The following is a 20,221-nucleotide window of genomic DNA, read 5'->3' on the forward strand; positions in this document are numbered from 1 at the left end:
GGCAGCAGCGAGGGGAGCAGGGGGAAGATGGCGGCGGCGGGGCGCGGGCTGCTGGCGGCGGGGCTGCTCCGCGGGCGGGTCGCCATTGTCACCGGCGGCGGCACCGGCATCGGCAAAGCCATCGCCGCCGACCTGCTGGCGCTAGGTGGGCGCGGGGCGGGCTCCGCAGGAAGCCCCGGTGGGGCAGCGGGGCCAGGCGGGGGTTGGGAGGGCGGATGGAGCTCGAGGGGCCGTCGGGAAGCCCCCGCGGGCGGTGCTGCCTTTCGGGGGCTGACGGTGCTTTGAGACGGGGCGAGGAGCCCGTGGGTGGGACGTTGTGACAAGATCAGCAAGGGGTACGAGGTGAGGTTCATGTGGGGCTGTGCCTTTTGGCCCGCAAAACACTCGCCAGTTTAAACACAGAGGTCAGTGAGGTTATGTTAAACCAGGACCCTTTCTCTCAGACTCTCTCTTCAGTGAGTTCTCGTCTTGCTTTAACTGGAGGATTTACGAGGTTGTTGAACCTTGATCCTTACAGAGCAGTGTCCTTAAACTGCTGCCCGCACAGTTACATCTTAGAGACGTGATGCTTCTCCCAGTGTGTCCTGAAATTGAAGAACATCGTCATGATGCACGGCGTAGCTTTTCTTTCCACTCTGAATACAGAGAAGTGGTAAAACCTACAGTGAAAGGCAGTCCAAGACCAGGAGCGATAGGAATGACTCCTACACTCACCTTGCAACACCTTTCCTGCAGATTTCAGCTCTGCTAGGGATCATCGGCACAGGCTGGGTTTGGATAGTTTGTTGCCATGATTAGATTCAGCGCTTTGGGGATACCAGCGCTGGCGTTACAGCCCTCGGTGTCACACTCCCGTGGTTTGCATTGTTGGAATGCGCACCGCTGCACTGCATAGTAAAGAGCTTTCTTTGTTACGCTGTGCTGGGAGACAGCTCTGTCTTTCCTTGCCTTTGTACCGCAGCTTTCCACTAGAGCTGAATGGAGGATTAGTTCTGTTACCTTTGTATTATTGAGGAACTGAGTATTTTTTTTTTAGCTGTCCTTACATGCCGCTTTAAAGAGGTGCTTTTTAAGTGTCATCACACACTGTTGCTTGGTGATGTTACCCAGTTACCTTAAAATTATGCTTAATTTGATCTTTGCTATTTTTCTCAAACAAAATACAATAGCAAAAGTGTGTCCGTAACAGCCTGAATAGAACACAATAGAAAACAAATCTATTAAAGCACATGAGAAAAAATGAAGAAAGAGCTATACAGGGCTCGAGACTGACTGAGTAACCTTCCTTACCTGTAGACTTGCTGGTTACTCCTGACAAGATGATGATTAGGAACTATTTCCAGGTATACTCTGCACTTCAGGTAAGGGGGGCTGGTTCTTACAGGCATAGGAGCAGTGACCCATAATGCTAGTCATGATATACATTGTTTATATAACCAGTCTCCTTTGAGGCCTTCTGGGCAAATTTAAACCTTTTATCTGGAAACTTGTGCTATTTTCCCTGATGCTATCAGGAAATGGTCTGGTCATTCTTTGTGAAGAAAATTAAGTGACGTTGTCAGCTTGCACACTATGTACCAAATGCTCTTCAGTGATTACAATCTCTCCCTCTCCCAGTCAGTACATTTAGCGAAAATATAGTCTCTTACTGGACCTTATTCTATATCAATGTGTGTATTAATAAGCACTTAAGTTGGTAAATACAACTGGGCTACTGTGATTCAGTATCTTGTGTTAACTGGTAATTATGTGTGGCATTTTATGAACTTTGCTTTAGTTAGGTTGTGCAAGTGAATGGAGTTCTTAATTTAGAAAAAATCAGAGACTACTGTCTTTATATGTGTTGTTTTAAGATAGCCACTAATTAGGGGTGAAGCTCCTATTCCTAAGGATATATAGTTATAAAGCTTCCCCCTAGAAGAATTAAACTCCTCTATTTTTAATATTTTTAATACATATTTTCACAAGACAGCCTGAGTCAAATGAACAGCCTGCTGCTCTTTCCTCCCTCTAGTTATTTTGAGTTGATTCTTGTGTTTGCTTGATCACATGAGAGGCCAAATTCCACTCTGCAGCAGAGGAGGGAAAAAGGCCCCATACCTGGCAAGATGTTAACTTTTTCCCTTTTATTTTTTTTGGCTGGCTGAGGATTGTTTATATTAAAGCAGATGAGCAGCAGACCTGATATGAAGAAGAGATTACTTCTGCTGAAATGCTAAGATAATGGAAGGAGCAAACTGGGAACAAGACCTCCTTGCCTGCTTGGCTAGTAATTTGCTTATCCATTGCATGATATTGCATGCCTGCTGGATTTGCATTAGGAATTAATTCGGTGTCGTTTGGCTTTGTGTAGTAGCAATTGCTGAAGCCTTAAAGCTGTCCTGAGTCCACTGATCTAGGAATTAATTCGGTGTCCTTTGGCTTAGTCTGTGTAGTAGCAATTGCTGAAGCCTTAAAGCTGTCCTGAGTCCACTGATGTGGAAAGAAGATGAAGAAATTAGACTGGTTGTAGTGTGAGTGCTTAACTTAAATTTGGCACCTGCATTGTTTTTTCTCCATAGAATGAATCCTTCTTCCTCCAAATGCTGAAAAAAGGGAGTACTTGAGTTCCTGCCTTTTTTTTTCTCTCCTTTCTGCAGCTAGGATTCTGCAGTGCCACAGGGAGGGCTCTGTTCCTGCTGTCTGTAGACTGCAGATAGGGATTGATCTTGTGAGGCTATTATCCTTTCCTTCAGTCTCTGTAGAGTTAAAAAACAGACCATTACATTTGCTCACTGCTAGTCAAAATTACAGCCAGTTGTACAAGGAGATGGTTTTATGGTTCTAAGAGCAAGCATTTTTTTGTAATCAAGACCTGCTGAAACATCTTTAAATCATTTAATTGATAAACAAGGCAGCTGTGAGCAGAAGCAGCAGAAGTGATGTCTGAAGGCTGCTTTGCTGACTCTGCAACTCACAGGCTATCTTCTCTTCTGCAGGAAGGAGAGGAAATCTTGTGGACATTTTTTTTTAATTGCTCTTTTCCTGGCACAGAGGGATCTTGTTGCTAAGAAGCATCTGACATCAGTCATTTCTCTCTTGCAAGAACTTCAACACTGTATTTTCTAGTCAGTGACTAATAAATGCACATCCTACAAGACATCTCTGCGATGTTACTAAAAAGCATAGCATAATTGTGTTAGCTGAATGATGTTTCATTTTGTCTCCACACACAGGTTGCAGTGTTGTTATTGCCTCTCGTAAATTTGACCGATTAAAAGCTGCTGCAGAAGAGCTGAATAACAGATTTGCCTCCATGAGTCCTGCCCAAGTGACCCCCATAGCGTGCAATATCCGCAAAGAAGAAGAGGTAAAGATTAGTGACCTAGTTCTGGGGCTTAACATATCAGAAGCATATTGTGTATATAAATTCTCAGATCTCTAAAGATTTCTGGCCTTCTCAAAAGTAGCTTAGATCAGGGGAAAGGTGGAGCAAAGATCAGTAAATTCATCTGCATAGGTGTGCTTCTCAAGGAAAGACATTTGTTAGCCATCTAAGCAAAAAAGCACTTGTAAATATTGGCAAATATTTTTCTGGCCACGCTTACATATTTCAGATATTTCTGGGAGATGCAGGCCTTGTAACTGGCATGTTCTACAGTGAGGCAGAGCCCACTTAGCATGATTCTTTGTCACATTGCTGTGACAGCAGTGAGGGGGTGTAAACTTGTGAAGATGGAGACCTCAGAATAGTTCCTTCAAACAGGAAGGCATAGCATGGAATCTGAATGCTTGTGACTTGACACAAGTGCCCTGCATTGTCAGTTTGGCTTGTAGTAAAGCCAAAAAAACCCACAGATACATAATATTTTAGCCATGTCAGAAATTTTGGTTACAGTTTGAGGTGTTCCTCATTGCAAACTCTGTTACTGTTCAAGTTGATTTTAAATTTTTTTCTTCATATTACAAAAAAGGGAAGATCAAGAGTAAAAGTACATAATCCAGGTTCTTCAAGTCTGCATGCACCTCCGAGTTCTTTTATCTCTATAATTAAATATTTAGAAGCCCAACTTCAGGTTGGATTTTTAACTTTTTGAAGAAAGCTAGAAAATCTTCCAGTAACCACTGATTGCAGCATTTTTCTAAACCTCTCAAAGTCTCTCTTAACCTAAATATTAATGACCTTCAGTAGCTATAAGAATGCTGGAAATATTCTAAGATATAGCCATAAAACAAATAAAAATTAAAATTCTTCCCTTGTGGAACAGTTCGTGCCATAAAATATTTATAGTGATCTACTCAGACTTTCTCTCCTGAAGGATATGCACCCTGGGGCTGTGCACTGTCACTTCACCTACCAGTGAATTTTAGGTGTGTATTTACTGGCATCAGCAGTGCAACATAATATGTTATGGCAGATGTCAGAGGGCAACTTGCATGATTAAAGCTACAGGAAAGAAAGAGGTAAAGAGGAAAAAAGGTTTAAGCTTTTTTTCAGATGTGTTTCTTGCAGAAACTACTCTGGCATGCTTAATAACCTTCTGCAGGTGAACCTTACTTCTGTATCAGTGTGGAATTGATCAGTGAGAACTACAGCAGTCTGTGAGATAGTTTGGGGCTTGCTTGGATGGTGAAATAAGGTAATCTCCACCAAACTGACATTCCTTCTTTATTTTCGTCTTTAGTGTGGCTAAATGCCTATTTGACAAAACAGGCTTAAGTGGCTTTGGAAATTTTTGAAGGTGCTTTTCAAGCCTTCTTTATAATGCTGTGTAAAGAGTTTAGGCATTATTCTGTGTTATGGGTAGCCATACTGATACTTGAAGAAACTTCTGTCTTTGCTATTACCTTGCAGTTTTATCATAGAATTGTCCTGTTTCAAATTTGAGCTCTGCCCGTTTACAGACACACCAGAACTTTCCTAGAACTTTTCATATGATATTAGTGAAGCTTTTATTGGGTGTCTCCCATCAGTGGAAGTTCTCTTCACCCATTGTCCTTTCATGTCTGTTTCTATCAAAGACAGGCTTCAGAGGAAAAAGGCAGATTAAACTCTAGTCTTGAACTTTTCAGTCATTGATTTAGTCTTATAGCTTGACTCACTTCAGTTCTGCAGTTGCTCTTACTTATTTCTGTTCAAGTCCTATTTAGAAAAAATTACTATGAAATTTTCATAAGCCTTTTGCTGACGATCTGAATAATGAATGTAGTTTCTGTTGCATGTTAACATAAGAACTTGTGTACCTGGTAAATATTTCTCCATTCCAGATGCCCATCTCCAAGACCAGATATTTTATTGGTTAGAGACATCCTGTGATTTTTGTTCTTCAGCTTGTGCCTCTCTGGCTCTGTTCTCTTCTGTTAATGCTGAGATTCTCAAAGATTGCTAAATCCTGACTGTGTGTTACTAAATTTACTGTTGGACCAGAAATTTATGTTTTCAGCTCTCAAATTTGTAGTGAGGATAGTGCTTAGGTACCTTACACTTAGGTACTTTGTAGGTTGAAACTAGATAAATTCAAATTAATAATTGTTAACTTACACTGCTAAAAACTGTCAGAACGGAGATGTTTGGCAGGTTTTCCACATCCCACTGCTCTCTATTGCTTATTTAGTATGTCTTCTAGAGCAGCAATGGTGAAAATTACTTTTTTCCTAATTTTCACTTGCTTGCCTTGTGGAAACTAGAGGAAAAGTACCTTTGGGCTTTTACTTAGATTCATAAAGTATGTACATCCACTTTTAAAACTTACTCCATTCTTAACTTAAAATTTAGTGCCTGGGACTTGGAGTCATAGGCATAAGAATCAGTAAAAGATGTTGTTAAGGATTTTTCTAGCCAAGGAGGCAAATACTGAGTAAAGGTAACGCATTAATATAACTCACTTCAGAATTTTCACAAATGCAGGAAGAGCTTCCTGTTACAGTGGAAGAGGGGATGGGAGGGCATGTCAACTTTTGGTTTCCTTCATGAAAGAAGTGAGACTAGTTACAACTGTGTTGGCCCTGTGTGCTACTCATTAGTAACATTACAACTCATTGTTTGCTTTCAGCTTAGTGTGAGTGAAGAGTATGTACCTCAGAAATCACGGGAGCACATTGTTGGGTAGAGAGGAACAGCCTCTGCAAGAATTCTGTGTGAGTCGCAACATCCTCCTCCTTAGCTCTTACACCAGGTACCAAAGAACATGTGCAGGAGAAAAACATTATAAATGTTTCAACAGGAAAAAAAAACCTTTGGAGTTCAAGCTCCCTTAGATGTCAGAAGTGATCTATCACAAGCTTCAAAGCCCAGGAAGTTTCCTGAAGAAGTACATAATTCATTTAATACATCATTCTCTCTGACATCTCATTGAAGTCTTTCTAGGAGTAAATCTTTGTTTTAAAGGAAGCCACCCTGATCACCTGTAGGATCAAGCCATTTCTTCTTATCACAGAATTCCATTTTTTAATCCCTCCTGCTCTATCAGTTGTTCTGCATTTCTCTAAAGGCCTCTATAAATTTTGTCCTGGTTTGAATTTTGTAAACTGGAGGGAGGGACTTTGAGTAGGGAAAATTTAAGAAAGATGAAGTTGCTTTCAAATTGCCAGAAGATTATTTCTTGCCTCCTATTGCAAATCTTAAAGTAACTGACCTGCTTTGAAGATGACACGGTTCATGCCTCTAGTTTGGATCTGTGAAATTCAAGCATTAGAAGGTTCATCCCTCACCATGTAGTCCAGGATGTTTGTTAGAGCTCTTTCTGGCCTAGGAAGAGGCAAAGAAGGTGCAGTGAATTAATTACTGCAGAAGCTTGATGGCAAATATCATGGGAATAGTTTAATGAATTCACATTTTTAAGTCTCTAAATCTTCATCTTCAGAAGCCCTTTTGCTTTCTAGCAAAGCTTACTTTTTGTTTAATGTGCAAGAAATAATCCTGCTTGATGGAAGGGTTTGAACCACTGCATAACCTGTCAGGCTTATTTTTGTCAGGAGTTTGCTGCTGGTTTTGAGTTTTCCATTGAGTGTTCTGTAAAGAATAAAAAACCTGTTTTATTTTTTAAAATGGCAGAGTAGAGGGTTCTGGGATAAGAGGCCCTGAGGTTTCTCTATTCTGTCATCAGAATATATTTCTATATTCTGTCATGGGGCCTTATCCTGGAGCAGTGATTGTGCAGGTGCACAATCTGTTCCCTTTTCCTGTGGTATGGAGTGTATATAGTGATAGATGTTGCTTCTTAGTGATTATGAAACTGAAGTGGTTTTCACTGTTTGCATATTTCCTGGCCTCATAATGTGTTGAGAGCAGATCAGTTTGCTCTTGCCGAGATGCAAACCAGACAGTTCTGTGTGCATGTGTATCTTTATTTATTTATTTTTGTGTCTTGAATTTTGAGCTACAGCAAAATCTGTTGACAGGGACAAGACATGAGGAACGAATGTCTGAATTAAGGGGAGGAAGGCAGGGAGAGAGCCTGAGAGAGACAGAGACCAAGCAGATAATGGTCACGAGCCATGGACGCAGCAGTGTCCTGTCAGTCTTCTGGGGATACCACCTTCACACTGGCCAAGTTTCAAGTACCCATGGGGTGGTCACAGGTGCTATTCCCATAACTTGGGTTGATGTATGAGCAGTTGCTTCCTTTCCCACAGTTTGCCACAGTGGGCACTTTTGTCTGGATGCATTAACCAAGATGTTCTAACCCGATCTTGCCCTTCCCATAACTTGGGTTGATGTGTATGAGCAGTTGCTTCCTTTCCCACAGTTTGCCACAGTGGGCACTTTTGTCTGGATGCATTAACCAAGATGTTCTAACCCAATCTTACCTCTGCTAGGCCTGGAATTAATGCTTTCCTGTTGCAAATTCCTCCCTTCTGTGCTTCTCTCAAGAAGCTCCTGCTTTGGTGGCTTATCATCTTTTGGTAAGTTCCTTCTGTGGCCTCGACAGTGTTCTGAGACAGGCAGCAGCACTCTTTAAATCCTTATACTTGTAAAGCCTTTTTGCAATACTCTGTGGACAAACATTTCTTTTGGCACCTAGATTAGTAGAAGCTTACATGTCTAGGTAAATGGAAAAGAAATCCTTGTACTTCTGGAAGGTCACAGCTGTTCTTGAAATCAACAATTCAGAATTCTGTTCATGGTGTCTCCTTTCCATACTTGAACTCCAGCAAGAGAACCTGCTGCTGGACCAGACCCTGAGGGTAAAATCTGTCAATTGGACATCAACAAGACAACTTCAGACAGAGTCAGGGCAGTGCTACTTAGCACATACCTTGTGTCTGAGCTCACTAGCTGCTTTTCTTTTCCAATAAACTTTATAGCTTAGCATAGATTCAGTTGGTTTATAAATACTTAATGCCTGTCTGTGTGAAGCCTGTAGTGAAAGACCTTAGCTTGGTGGGGAGTTGTGGATAAGAGATTCTTCTTGTTGTACTTTTAAATAACACAGCAGTAACACAGTAAAAATACCTGTTACCACTGTGCCAGAATGCCTATTAGTTCTAGCCACCATATCACAAATCTCTAAAACTCTGTACTGGGTTGTTTTCCTGTGTATTTTACTCAGGGTGACCTGTGAATGCATGTGGACATTTGTCCCTTTTCCCTGAGTCAGTGACTGGTGGGTTGTTTTCCTGTGTATTTTACTCACTCAGGGTGACCTGTGAATGCATGTAGACATTTGTCCCTTTTCCCTGAGTCAGTGACTGCTGTCATCTCAGTTATTTGTGAGTATGTGCTACTGCCTAATACATCTCAGCTGAAATAACACACAAAAGTTCCTTATTGCAGATAAGTTCCTTATTATATGTTCCAGTCTTCTGGTTATGTCTGAAGTGCCTGATTCTGTTCTTTTCTGTCTTTTTCAGAAGAATGTCTTAAACTGGTAGCTCTGCCTCATGCAGCTTTGCTTTGCTTCCAGAGAGAGTCTTTAATAGCTTTTCTAAGAAGTTCTTTCCAAGTGGATATTTTAATTATAGCAATAGAAAAGAATCTTCTTTAGTAGTCACTGTGATTTAAATGTGTTCTACCAGACCCTCCTTCTCCCTGTGCTGCTGGCTGCTGCCACCATGTTTGCTGTAACTGGGAGAAGCACTTCAGTGATACTTTCCTACAGCACAGAAGACTTTGTGAAGATTGCTACAGCTGGAGCCGTCTGAGCTGTCACTGGAGAGCCTTCTGGCCTTCCCTGGCTTTCAGAAAGCAGAACTGATACACGTTTGTTGTTGGTTTCTAATTTTTTTTCCTATGAGTATGGTGCAACACATAGGAGCAACAGCAGTTCCTTGAGTGCAACAGATGAACCATTTTGAATTGATATGCTATAGCATATAGCATACATTTTTTCCAGCTGTTGAAAAGTTGCTTTAATGTCTCTTCTCAGTGGATTTTTCTTGTTAATTTGTTTTCAGTCTTTTCTTTTTATCATTCTTAGCATTTTGCATTCTTTCTCGTATTTCCACAGTGTGAATAGCCTTAGTCTGTTCAAATCTTTTTGTACTGAAACCATTTCTGTTCCATAAATGAGCCCATATTTCAGTGACTGACCGAGAGTAATATTCAAAGCAAGATTCTCAGACTGACAGGGAGAAGAGTTTGATATTGCTGAGCAAAGCATAACTTTTGCTGCCTAGCCAGACATAACTTTCCTTTGCTCACAAGAGAAAAGTAAAAGCCAGAATGTCCTTGTGGCATGGCTGTTCTTGTAAGCTATGAGTTTGGGACTGCTGTCACAGATGATTTGGTTTTCTGCATTTTTTCTCACATCCCACAAACTGACTAATAAGTGAGGAATAAGATGACATTCAGAATTTGAGGATTGGGTTTAGGTATTGAAGGCATTTTTTCCCAGCAGGCACTAGTTTTTCACTCATTATATGTTTGTTTAGGGTTTTGTTCTTTCAAGAGGTGCATCCTTACAGGATCCATACTGTCCTGTTAAACCATTCTGCGCTGTTAGAAATAAAAGATTAGTAAGTAGATGGTAAGGCAGCTATTTGTGAGACTGGGTTGGTAACACTCCTTGTGAGATACAGATAATGCATTGCTTGCACTTTTTTCTCTTTCTGATGTTGTATTGCTGATTGATATCCTTCCCCTAGCCCAATCTGTTTGAGTGGCAGCATTGCTCCACCTGTTTTTTGGGGATTTTTTTCTGTGTTTTTCTCTTTTTTTTAACCTTTTTTTTTAAAAAGGTTATCTTTTTGTATATGCTTGAGTAGGAATAACCGATGCATGGTATCTAGTTATGATTGATGATGTAAGCAGGAAACAATCATTTTGTCCCGTTTCCTGTTTCTTGAGATAAATATTAAATTATTAAGTTGTTGCTATGAAGTTCTTATTACTATCTTGCAATAATAGTTTTGCTAAAGAAGATAATTTGCCTTTCCAGCATTTTTTAGACTTCATGTTTTGTAGGATAATTAACCTTCTTCTCTGTGTAAGAAGACTGGCTATTGCCAACTCATATGTCAGAGCTGTAGTGAATATACTAAACTTCTATATAAGGGTGATAAAACTCCACAGGATGAATTATGTTTTCTATTTAAAATGGTCAGGTATATGGTCAGATAAAAATAACAGTAGCTACCTTATATGGAACTCTTTGCAGATCTCATGTGAACGCCCCCACTCTTCTGAAAAACATCAGGAGATTCTTAGTAGGCCACATGTAGTGGGCTTTTGTGTCTGTTTGATTTTACAAAACTTCAGCAGCTTAAATCCCCTTCTTCTTTGGGTGCTGGTATTTTATGCAGCACCTGCATTATTCCAGCAAAATTTCCTAAGTAAACATGGATACAGCCCAGTCCTTCTTGGTTGGCTAAACCTGTCCTGCCAATCTTACAGCCTGTCTGAAGGCTAGACCTCCTCTTTTGCTGTGAAAAGGGCATGCAGGAGAATATACTGTCTGAGAACAAAATTGGGTGCAGACCTTGATCAGCATACCACACTAACAAATACTGTTTCAGGTAGAAGCTTTGGTGAAGTCTACGCTGAGTCTGCATGGGAAGATTGACTTCCTGGTGAATAATGGAGGGGGCCAGTTTGCAAGTCCTTCTGAAGCCATCCGTGCAAAAGGCTGGAATGCCGTGATAGACACAAATCTGACAGGGACCTTCTATTGTTGCAAAGCAGGTAAGGTCTGAACATTAAGCTTTTTATGTTTACTTGGTTTTGTTTTTTACAGAAATACCAGAAGATAAGGAATGTCAAGTTTCCCTAGATTCTTCTTTTCGTGCACTTATCTGACAGTGGATATTTGTTTTCCTGAGTCTCATCCAAGGCTTTGCATTAAATGGTATATTACATTTGTTCATAAATACAAACATACATTTAGGCAAGCATGATATTCTGGTTAAGGCCAGGTTTGGGAAGTTAGTTGACTTGGATACTCATTTAAAGGACTGTAGGAAAACCTTTTAACTTTTGTGACCTGTATTCACTGTATATAACATAGGAAAATATTTTCTTCAGGGATATAAATTTAGCCTTAAATTTAACTGCGGTATGTCATTCTCAGATAGCATTTGGGATGTGGAAATGAAAGTAATTTACATGGAAACATGAAATCTTGATTTCCATCAAGTGCTTCTTTACAATCCTTGAGCCTTACCTGGACTGTGCCTGTTGCCTCATGGCCTCACCTCTGGATTGGCAAACAGCAGATTGTTTTTCTAAACCAGTATGACAAAAGTGTAGTGTGATTGCAGTTAAGACTCCAAATCTGGTTTCCAGTTGGCAAGTTCATTTGTATGCATTTCTTCTGGTATTTATAGGTTATCTTCCTCCTTCATACAGTGTACAATGCCTGGATGCAGGAACATGGAGGAGCCATTGTCAACATTACTGCTGCCGTGAGAAATGGCTTTCCTGGAATGTCGTAATATATATTTTCTTTTTATACTTTCCTATATTTTTTCCCCAGAAATACTAACTGTTCCTAAACCCTTCAGAAAGGTGTGTACTGGGCAGCTGCAGAGTATAGAAATACAGTAGTTAGGTCAAGAGAGAGAAAGGGTATCACTTGGCTGTGTGTGTGGGGATCTCTTAATAATCCAGTAGATGGCATCTCTGGTCTCTCTCCACTTGTTTGTAAGAAACTATGAAGCAAGACTTGCCAGTGAAGCTTTAATTGGAAATGGCTCCCTTTTCTGGTTTTTCTTTTTTGTTTTGTTTTTGTGGGGTTTTTTTTGTTGTTGTTTTTTGGGGTTTTTTTCTTGTTTTGTTTTTGGTTTTTATTTTAACTTGGAAATTGAGTTTCTGTTGAAGAAATATAAAAATATATTTTGAGCAAAAATTGCATTAGGTCTCTTTGTCCTCATTCAGGGTTGAATGCTTTCAAAACCAACATATTTTAAGGAGCAGCAGCATATTTTTTCACTAGCTCGTTCTTCACAATACAGAATAAACATAGAGATCCACACGGTGGTGCTGAAGCTACAGTGGTTTGAGTATCTCCACTGTGGTATCTGGTTCAGCTGTCATGGCAAATAGGCTGAAGATGTTTCAATTTGAGTTGAACTAAGAGGAAAAACAAGCTCATTCTGAATAACGGTGAAAAAATTTTCCTAATTAACCGTTGTATGCAGATGGATAGACAAAACTACTTCCAAATTAAATTGAGTTGGAACTTCTTGCAGAAATGTACTGTTGAAAAAGATATGCCTTTACAAGTCCAGCCACCACTCATGCCTAAAGTTACTCGATAGGAGTTTTTTATAAATACTAATTTTGAACAGAGAAGTTGTCATGTTTCCTCAGAGTGTGCCTGGAGGTTATCAATTTCTGGCCTAAACACATGAATAGGTTATCTTAGGTTTATTCTTTTCTTATTCTTTCCCTGTGTTGGAGAATGTATTGTATCTGTCTCCTTTTAGTCTCTTTTGCTAGCTAAAGCAGCTAAATTTATTCATTTTCCTCTGACTACAGCTGTCTACAATTCATTACTGCAGTAATTTTGTTTGCACTTGTTCAAACTTGTAATAATTTCAGACTGGTTACCTACAGCAGCAAGGCGTAGGAGTTCACTCTGATTCTCTCTATCTCCATCCACCTAAAGTAATTTTTGAACAGTGATTTACTTTAATCATGTTTGTCAGAAGATTTAAACAATCTTCCAGACCACTGTTCTGGGTGTTGCTTTACCTGTGCAAGCTGCAGGTAGTTTTACACAGTTTGAACTTCAGTTCTTTCTCTTTTTATAAGCCTCCTCCTGCAGTAGAGTGCAGTTGGCCCCATGTGTCATTGGGAAAGAGATTTTAAGTATTTCTAGCAATGACAGAAAATCACAGCATGGCTTATTTAAACAGTGAAGCTATGGTCAAACTTGGAAGCTAAAGAGTCTCTCTCTTCCAGATGCTTGGTCCAGCCACAGAAAACCACTCTGAATACCCTAATGAGGCTGCAGTAGCATTAACACTGGACACTACTAGCTAAGGGAACAGATGCTTCCTTTGCTTTCTTTTCTCCATAGGCACTCAGGAGCTGCAAGAGCTGCAGTGGATAACCTAACCAAAACTTTAGCTTTAGAATGGGCTCACAGTGGAGTAAGAATTAACAGCGTTGCTCCTGTAAGTAATAGCAAATGGTCTGATTAAAATTAGCTATTACATATGTTCATAGTTAAAGCTTTTGGACCAAAACAGATTTTTAAATATTTTTTTTATTTATTACCAGTAACTGTTGGTGGATTATTTATATATTTGTTTATTTATAATTCCCTTACTGTGTTCTTTGGACCATTTGACAGTGTTTTGTACTTTTGGATGATGAGTCAGAGGATGTGGGATAAAATTGCTTCTGCTTTCTGCTTTGACTTGGCACGCTTGGTTTTCAGTTTTTTTTATAGCTAAATGAAATAATACTGGTAGGAGTTGGTGACCTGTCTTACAAAGCCTTGACATAAAATTACTGAATGCTCTGTGTTGCAGTAATAGATACATTACTTCTGAGTTCAGGAAACCTTTCTGTTTGAGGTTCAGGTATGCTGATGGTTTCCACCTATGTTTACAAACTTAGTTTGAAAATCTCTGAGTGTCTCACATAATGCCTTTTACTTTGTCTCCTACATGTTAAGTTAGTTTAGCTTTAGGCATATAAAGAGACTGTAATTGGAATGTACCTTCTCTCAGAGAAATCATATGTAAAAGTGTGTGTTTTGATTTTTTTCATAACAACTTGATGCAGACAGGAAACCACTATACAGGTCAGCTAAAATATGCCTGCCACATTTCTGAGGAAGTAGACAGCAGGTAGAGTTGTTTTAAATAACTGTATAGAAAGAGCAGCTACGCTTTGTAGTGCTGCAAATACAGAAGTTATATAGAAGCTCTAGCCTTGACATTTGAGAATGTGTAATCTGTTGTAGTTTTCTCTTATCCACAACTTATTTTGCACATTTACTCCCTTGAAATTAAAAGAGGAAACATATACTTTGTCCAGCTACTTTTACAGTCAGAATTTAGCTTATCTCACAGTGTCTTAAGTGAGGTGTCATGTTTATTTAAGTGATCCCTAGGAAGATCTTGCTACGGTTTTTGTAGAATGTCTGTGTATTCTGTCGTGTCTCTTGTCCTAAAATATCTGGCTTGCTTTGTTTGGCATAACATAGAATGCTTAATGGCAGATGTGTGTTAATCATTCAGGTAAAGGCTTTTATGTAACCTTTGTGAGACCCGATTCATCTGGAGACATGTTAAATGTTAAGATGTACTGACTTGTATTTCCTGTTTATCTGCTTTTTCTGATTTATCAAGTCTTGGGGAAGTAAGTAATTAAGACAGCATTATTATGTGAATATACTTTTCAGGCATGCTAATTATCTAATGAATCATGCTGATTAGATATTATAGCACATGTCAGAAGACGCTTTTGACAAGCAAACACTTCAGGGCTTTGGCTCTTTTAGAAGTATTTGCTAGCTTTGTTACTATGCTGGTAACAAAAATCCATGTTGTACAATGATACTTCTGTCACCTTTATGGACCCATCAAGTCTGTGGTAACAATATAAAATTATTACTGCTGTATGGGAGGAGAGTAACCTGTAGGGAATGGATACACAGAGGGAAGTGTGCATTCTGAAAAAAAGAGTTTCTCATACATTATACAGGTATCTTCAGCATTTTAGTATATGCTTCACAGGTGAATTCAAATGTTGCTATTTTACTTTAACTTGACTCCCAGAAGTTCTGTCGTAACTGGTGAATGTAACTCTGTGTTCACATTGCCATCTTCCTTCTCAAAACTTCCTTCTCACCAGTCACTCTGGTGACTGTGTGGTCACCAGAGCAAACACAGTCATCTTTTTCTGCTTCTAGAGCAGCTAAGTAGGGAGAGTCAGAATTCTGACTGAAATCTGTCTGCTTCTGTAATTCACAATAAATCGGTCTAGTGCTCCTACAGATGACAAGAAACTTTTGAGAACTTGTTCTTGTGGCTTTGTAGTTTCCTGCTGTAATTTAACATGAAATGCTTGTAATTTCAAAGCAGCATCTGAGTTTTTTTATACTCCACTTTTTTGTTATTGAAGTGACAGCAGAGAATTGGAATAATCAGAATTATTGTGCTTGAACAGAGATGTGGCTAGCAGCCAAATTACCTTCTTGTATAAATTATACTATGTTATTACATTCAAAAACTTGTATTCAAGTGCTCTTTAGATAGTTCAGTCCCACAGAAAATCAGTAATGACAACTCCACAATTTTAGAATGATCAGCTTAAATGTATGCAAGAGAACTTAAGTTTCATGGTGCTGTTTTTAAATAGGGACTGGTATTTTCGGAAACTGCTGTTGCAAACTATGGAGAACAAGGTGTAATGATGTGGTTGAAGAGCATACCAAAGGTTCCTGCCAAGAGGTCAGCTGTTCCTGAGGAGGTAATGTATTTCAGAATGCTTCTGGTGCACCTACTTCTGTGTCTCTATTTTGAAGCCACTTGATTTTATGGAGAACAAAAAAGATTTAATTTTGTGCTGTGATGGAATATTTAAAAAGAAGAAAGCTTGTACCAATGTGTGGTTGTGCCAAGTGAGAGACTTAACCACTAGTCACTGTTACACAGAAAATGTAATTCAGCTGCCTCTGCCAGCTGAAGTGTTTGATAGTAGACATTATTTATTGGAAAAGCTGACTTCAGCAAGAAGGACTGAAAGAATGAATATTAAGGGGAAAAAAGAGTATCTTAAAAGCACTTAACTCTCTTCCACCAAGAATATGCATCTTTGATAAACTGATCAACCTTTTTTCGTTGTTTTTTGGTATCTGATGCTGCTCTCTGACAGCTTACTGGTTTTCCTCTGTTAAATACTTGATGTTTGTGGCTGGAAGGATGGCTTTAAGGCTGTTAGAGTTTTCATTACTAAGTGGAAAATGTTACTGGATCTTGCCTGTAAAAGTTTTCACAAGCTTCTTTGACACAAACAATTCTCTGCAGTTTAAGAAAGATTAACATTTGAGATTTTAAAATTAAGATTTTAAAATGTCATTCTTTTGCTAGATCTCTCCTGCAGTATGTTTCCTGCTGTCTCCAGCTGCATCATTCATAACTGGGATAACCATGGTCGTGGATGGTGGCCAGAGTTTGTATGGCCATGGCCTAGAAATACCTGGTAAGAAAGACATGGGCTACATAATAATGCCCTTCAAGTGACTGAAGTTGTGCAGTGGGAGGACACAAAAGTAAAATGTCTAGTTTCTCAATCACCTAAGTAAATTCTTTTATTTGTTTTCCTCAGATCATGACAGATGGCCCTCCCCACCAGAAGGAAAAAATTCTGAAATGCTGAAAAAGCTTGTTTCTGGCGAGTTCAAATCAAAGCTGTAAAAGAAAGTGATTTTACTCTTGCTGATAATCTCACTTTGTGATTTGACCTTCTAATTCTCAGTAATAATTTATTTTGCTCATATATAACTACATTAAGTGCCTTGATTGTTGTTGGTTTATATTTAAAACTTTTGAAAGGCTTTACATTGTGCATCCCTCCTCTGAAAACACTCACCCTGAAATCATTCATTCTTTTGGGAAGGGAAAAGATATAAAAGACAGATTATCCATTTACATGGGCATTGAGTAATGAAGAATCCCAGCCAGAAGTGAATAAAAAGAATACGTATTTTGCAGTGAAGATAGCCAAGAGGGAATGTTTAGGAATCCTTCTGTCCTTGATGAATTTACAGAGAAGGTAATTTACATCTTTTACTATTAGTTGCATCAGTAACCTTTGGGTCAGTGTTAGCTCTACACTATTTCTGTTCAGCCACATACTGAGTGTTCAACAATGGTTTTACCAACTAGAGTAAGTATTTCTCTGAAAATAAATAAAAATAAGATGGAATGCTGTTATTAGTGTTTTAAACTAATGTGGCATATCAACTTTGAATGTTTTGAATGATTTGCAGATATAATGACATAAAGGAGTTAAGCTGGCTGCAACTTAAATTTGATGACAGAATAAGCAGATAATAAATGGAGTGATAATAAATACATTATAGATTTAACATGAAAAATCCGTGGTGTATATTGCAGTGCTCTCTGCAGTATGCTACACTAGTAAAGGAGAAATTTGGAATTCTTCATTGCCAGCTAAAACACCCTTTATCCATACTTGTTGTCTTACAATATTAACAGAATTTTTTTCGTCGCTGTCTTTGGGTGTGGTTTTTGTGAACAATGCAGAGATGCCATTTCAAAAATGGAAGTTTTGTAATACATCACTTGAAGAGGTTATATTTGTAAACTTTTTATTCACTTTAAGGCAAATGTTCCTATGTCTGCTCACTTTAATGAAAATATAAAAATATGTAATGACTATGTTTGTTTGCTGTAAGAACTGAAATTCCTGGAATCAAGTTGCTGCTATAGAAGAGAACTTTTAATACTTCATTTTGGACTGAATGTAAGAGTTTGATGGTTGTGTGTTCTCTACAATGATGTTTGACTTTTGTGTCTTTCGGTAATATATGTGTTCTTATATAGGTACATGTAGATTGCTTTTTAATGAAAATGAAATGAATGCCAGTTTTGGGCGGGGGAGGAGGAGTTTGGGGCATCATGTGTGTTCTTTCTGCTTTATCCTCTTTCCTTAGTAACTGGACACTGAGAAATTGGTACAGAGATAAAGCCAATTTTTTTCCAACCTCTTGTGCAAGGTATATTTTGTTCATTCCAAATATTAGTTTAGGGTACTCAGCAAGAGGATTCCTGGAAGAAAATGCCCTTGTTAGATAACTAACTCTAGAAGTCTAGCCCATTGCATTCAAGTGAAGTTATTTAGTTTATTAACTGTTTGTTCCAACATCCTTAACATCTTTCTGGACAAGAAGGTTAAATATGAATAAGCTTGAGACTTGCGGAACTTACTTTCTCTTTATGTTTGACTGTGAGTTTCTGTGGTACATGTGCACTGTGGCTTTAAAGTGAAATGGAAGTGAGTTGATTACTTTTATTATATCCCAGAAAATGTTCACTGAATATTTGAGTACAAACTTGGAAATCATCAATTTTTAATCTTGCAAATTTCCTCTTTAACTATGCTATAGTGTGAATATTCATAAAGAGGGGAAGTTTATATGTAATGATGGTGAAATTAATCATTCACCTCAGGAAATCATGAGAACATTAGAAAGGTGAGCATGCTCCTGTGTGGGAGACAGGTTCAGTCTGCAGTTAATAAATTCCTTCACAAGTAAAATGATAACAAACCTTTCTGCTTGTGCTGAATAAAATTTGACCTTGCCTTCTTCAACTTTCAGCAAAGCAATGGATGTACTCAGAAGATGTAAGTTCGTACTTTAGAAGAGGCTGTGTGTGCTTTTCTTTTTAACTGGCAGGAAGTTGAAATAGGCAGCATTTGTGGAGCCCTAACGTGCTCAGCTTAGTGCAATAGGATAATTCACTCAGAATACTCTAAGGGTAAATCTGGTTTCAAAATATAGAAAATACATTCTCAGAAGGAGAAGGGGACACATCCTCTGCTTTTCTCTGCTTTTGCTTTTTTTTTTTCCCCAGTAATAATATCAAGGTTCCTTCATAAGCTGAGGCTTACTGTGCATAAGATTAACATTTTCATCACAATTGTTTAGCTATTAGGATTGTAACTCACTTGCTGTACTGGTTTTGGAGTAATCACAGCCTTTCTTTTATTTTGGGGTGGTTTTTTTTGTTTTTATTTGTATTTTTGGGGGGTTTACTTTGTTTCTGTGGTTTTCATCTTGCACCACGGATTACACGAAGTGTTTAATTCTCAGAACAGAGATTTTATTTTGCTCTTGCCTCTTTGGTCCATTTTTATGTAGATTAAAATGATTTAAAAAGTTTTGCAGCACCTTGCAGAAACCCAGTATTGTGTCAGCTGGCAGCAAGACTGTTTCAGGTTTCTGCTGTAATGCTGCAGATAATATCAACTGTAGCAACGCTCTTCCGATGCCAACAGCCCTTGATCAAAGGGCATTGAGAGGTTAAAAGAAATGGGTGTGGTAGCAAAAACATCCTTGACCTTAAGATTGGGGTATTTGGAGTTCAGAGAACAGGGCTTTATTTTATTTGATTTATTTTACAAGGGAGGTGAAAACAACTGTGAGAAAAGGGCTAAGGAACCTCAGGAAGAATCAAGATTTACTTTAGATTCAGCCATACACTGAAATCTAAACATTTGCTGCACTGTATAATTGTAATAAGCAAAGAGAAGAATGTTGGAATGACAGTTACATTTACCATTCTGTTAGAAATCTCTTTTTGGTTGCTTTAGTATTTACCTCTGGCTAAGCCTCTGCCTATTCTGCCTATCTCTTATCAGATATTAATTTGATGGATGAATAGGTGCTTACCAACTGCTACAATACACCACTAGCTGGTGTTATATCTGAATATGTGTCATAGAACTTTACATTTGTGACAGCAGTGTAATTCAGTGAAGGGGAACTTCTGTCAATTTCTGTCAACTGCACTTGCCTTACCTTTTACAGATACTCTTTGTATCTGTACTCTTAAGCAGAATATTGTTCATTCAGGGTATTTATTTAGCATGAAGTGAAGTCTGATTATTCTGTGGGTTTACTTAGTGTAAAATGAAGTCTGTGTTGTAAAATCTTCATTCTTTAAAGATTAACAGTTGTCATGTTTGCTAAAGGGAGAGTAGTCTGTGCAGTGTCATTTTGCAGTAAGGTCTCTTGTCTGCTTTAAGATGTAAATGAACAACTACGAGGCAATCATTGCTTGTTTCAAGCATTTATGGCTGTGTTTAGTCTTCTGAACA

General features: G+C 38.7%; 1 protein-coding gene across 1 annotated transcript; it reads left to right on the forward strand.

The window, feature by feature from the left end:
- The first annotated feature begins 2 nt into the window (after positions 1-2).
- PECR (peroxisomal trans-2-enoyl-CoA reductase) lies at positions 3-17,946 on the forward strand. The gene is made up of 8 exons (XM_039715283.1): positions 3-145; positions 3,216-3,349; positions 10,936-11,101; positions 11,765-11,846; positions 13,440-13,536; positions 15,734-15,844; positions 16,465-16,576; positions 16,703-17,946. The coding sequence occupies exons 1-8, from the start codon at positions 28-30 to the stop codon at positions 16,789-16,791; spliced, it is 909 nt and encodes a 302-aa protein (XP_039571217.1). The 5' UTR covers positions 3-27; the 3' UTR covers positions 16,792-17,946.
- Positions 17,947-20,221: the final 2,275 nt, after the last annotated feature.

This window comes from Passer montanus, unplaced genomic scaffold (assembly GCF_014805655.1).
Source record: "Passer montanus isolate IOZ18808 unplaced genomic scaffold, ASM1480565v1 scaffold1, whole genome shotgun sequence".
In the NCBI taxonomy this organism is placed as follows: domain Eukaryota; kingdom Metazoa; phylum Chordata; class Aves; order Passeriformes; family Passeridae; genus Passer; species Passer montanus.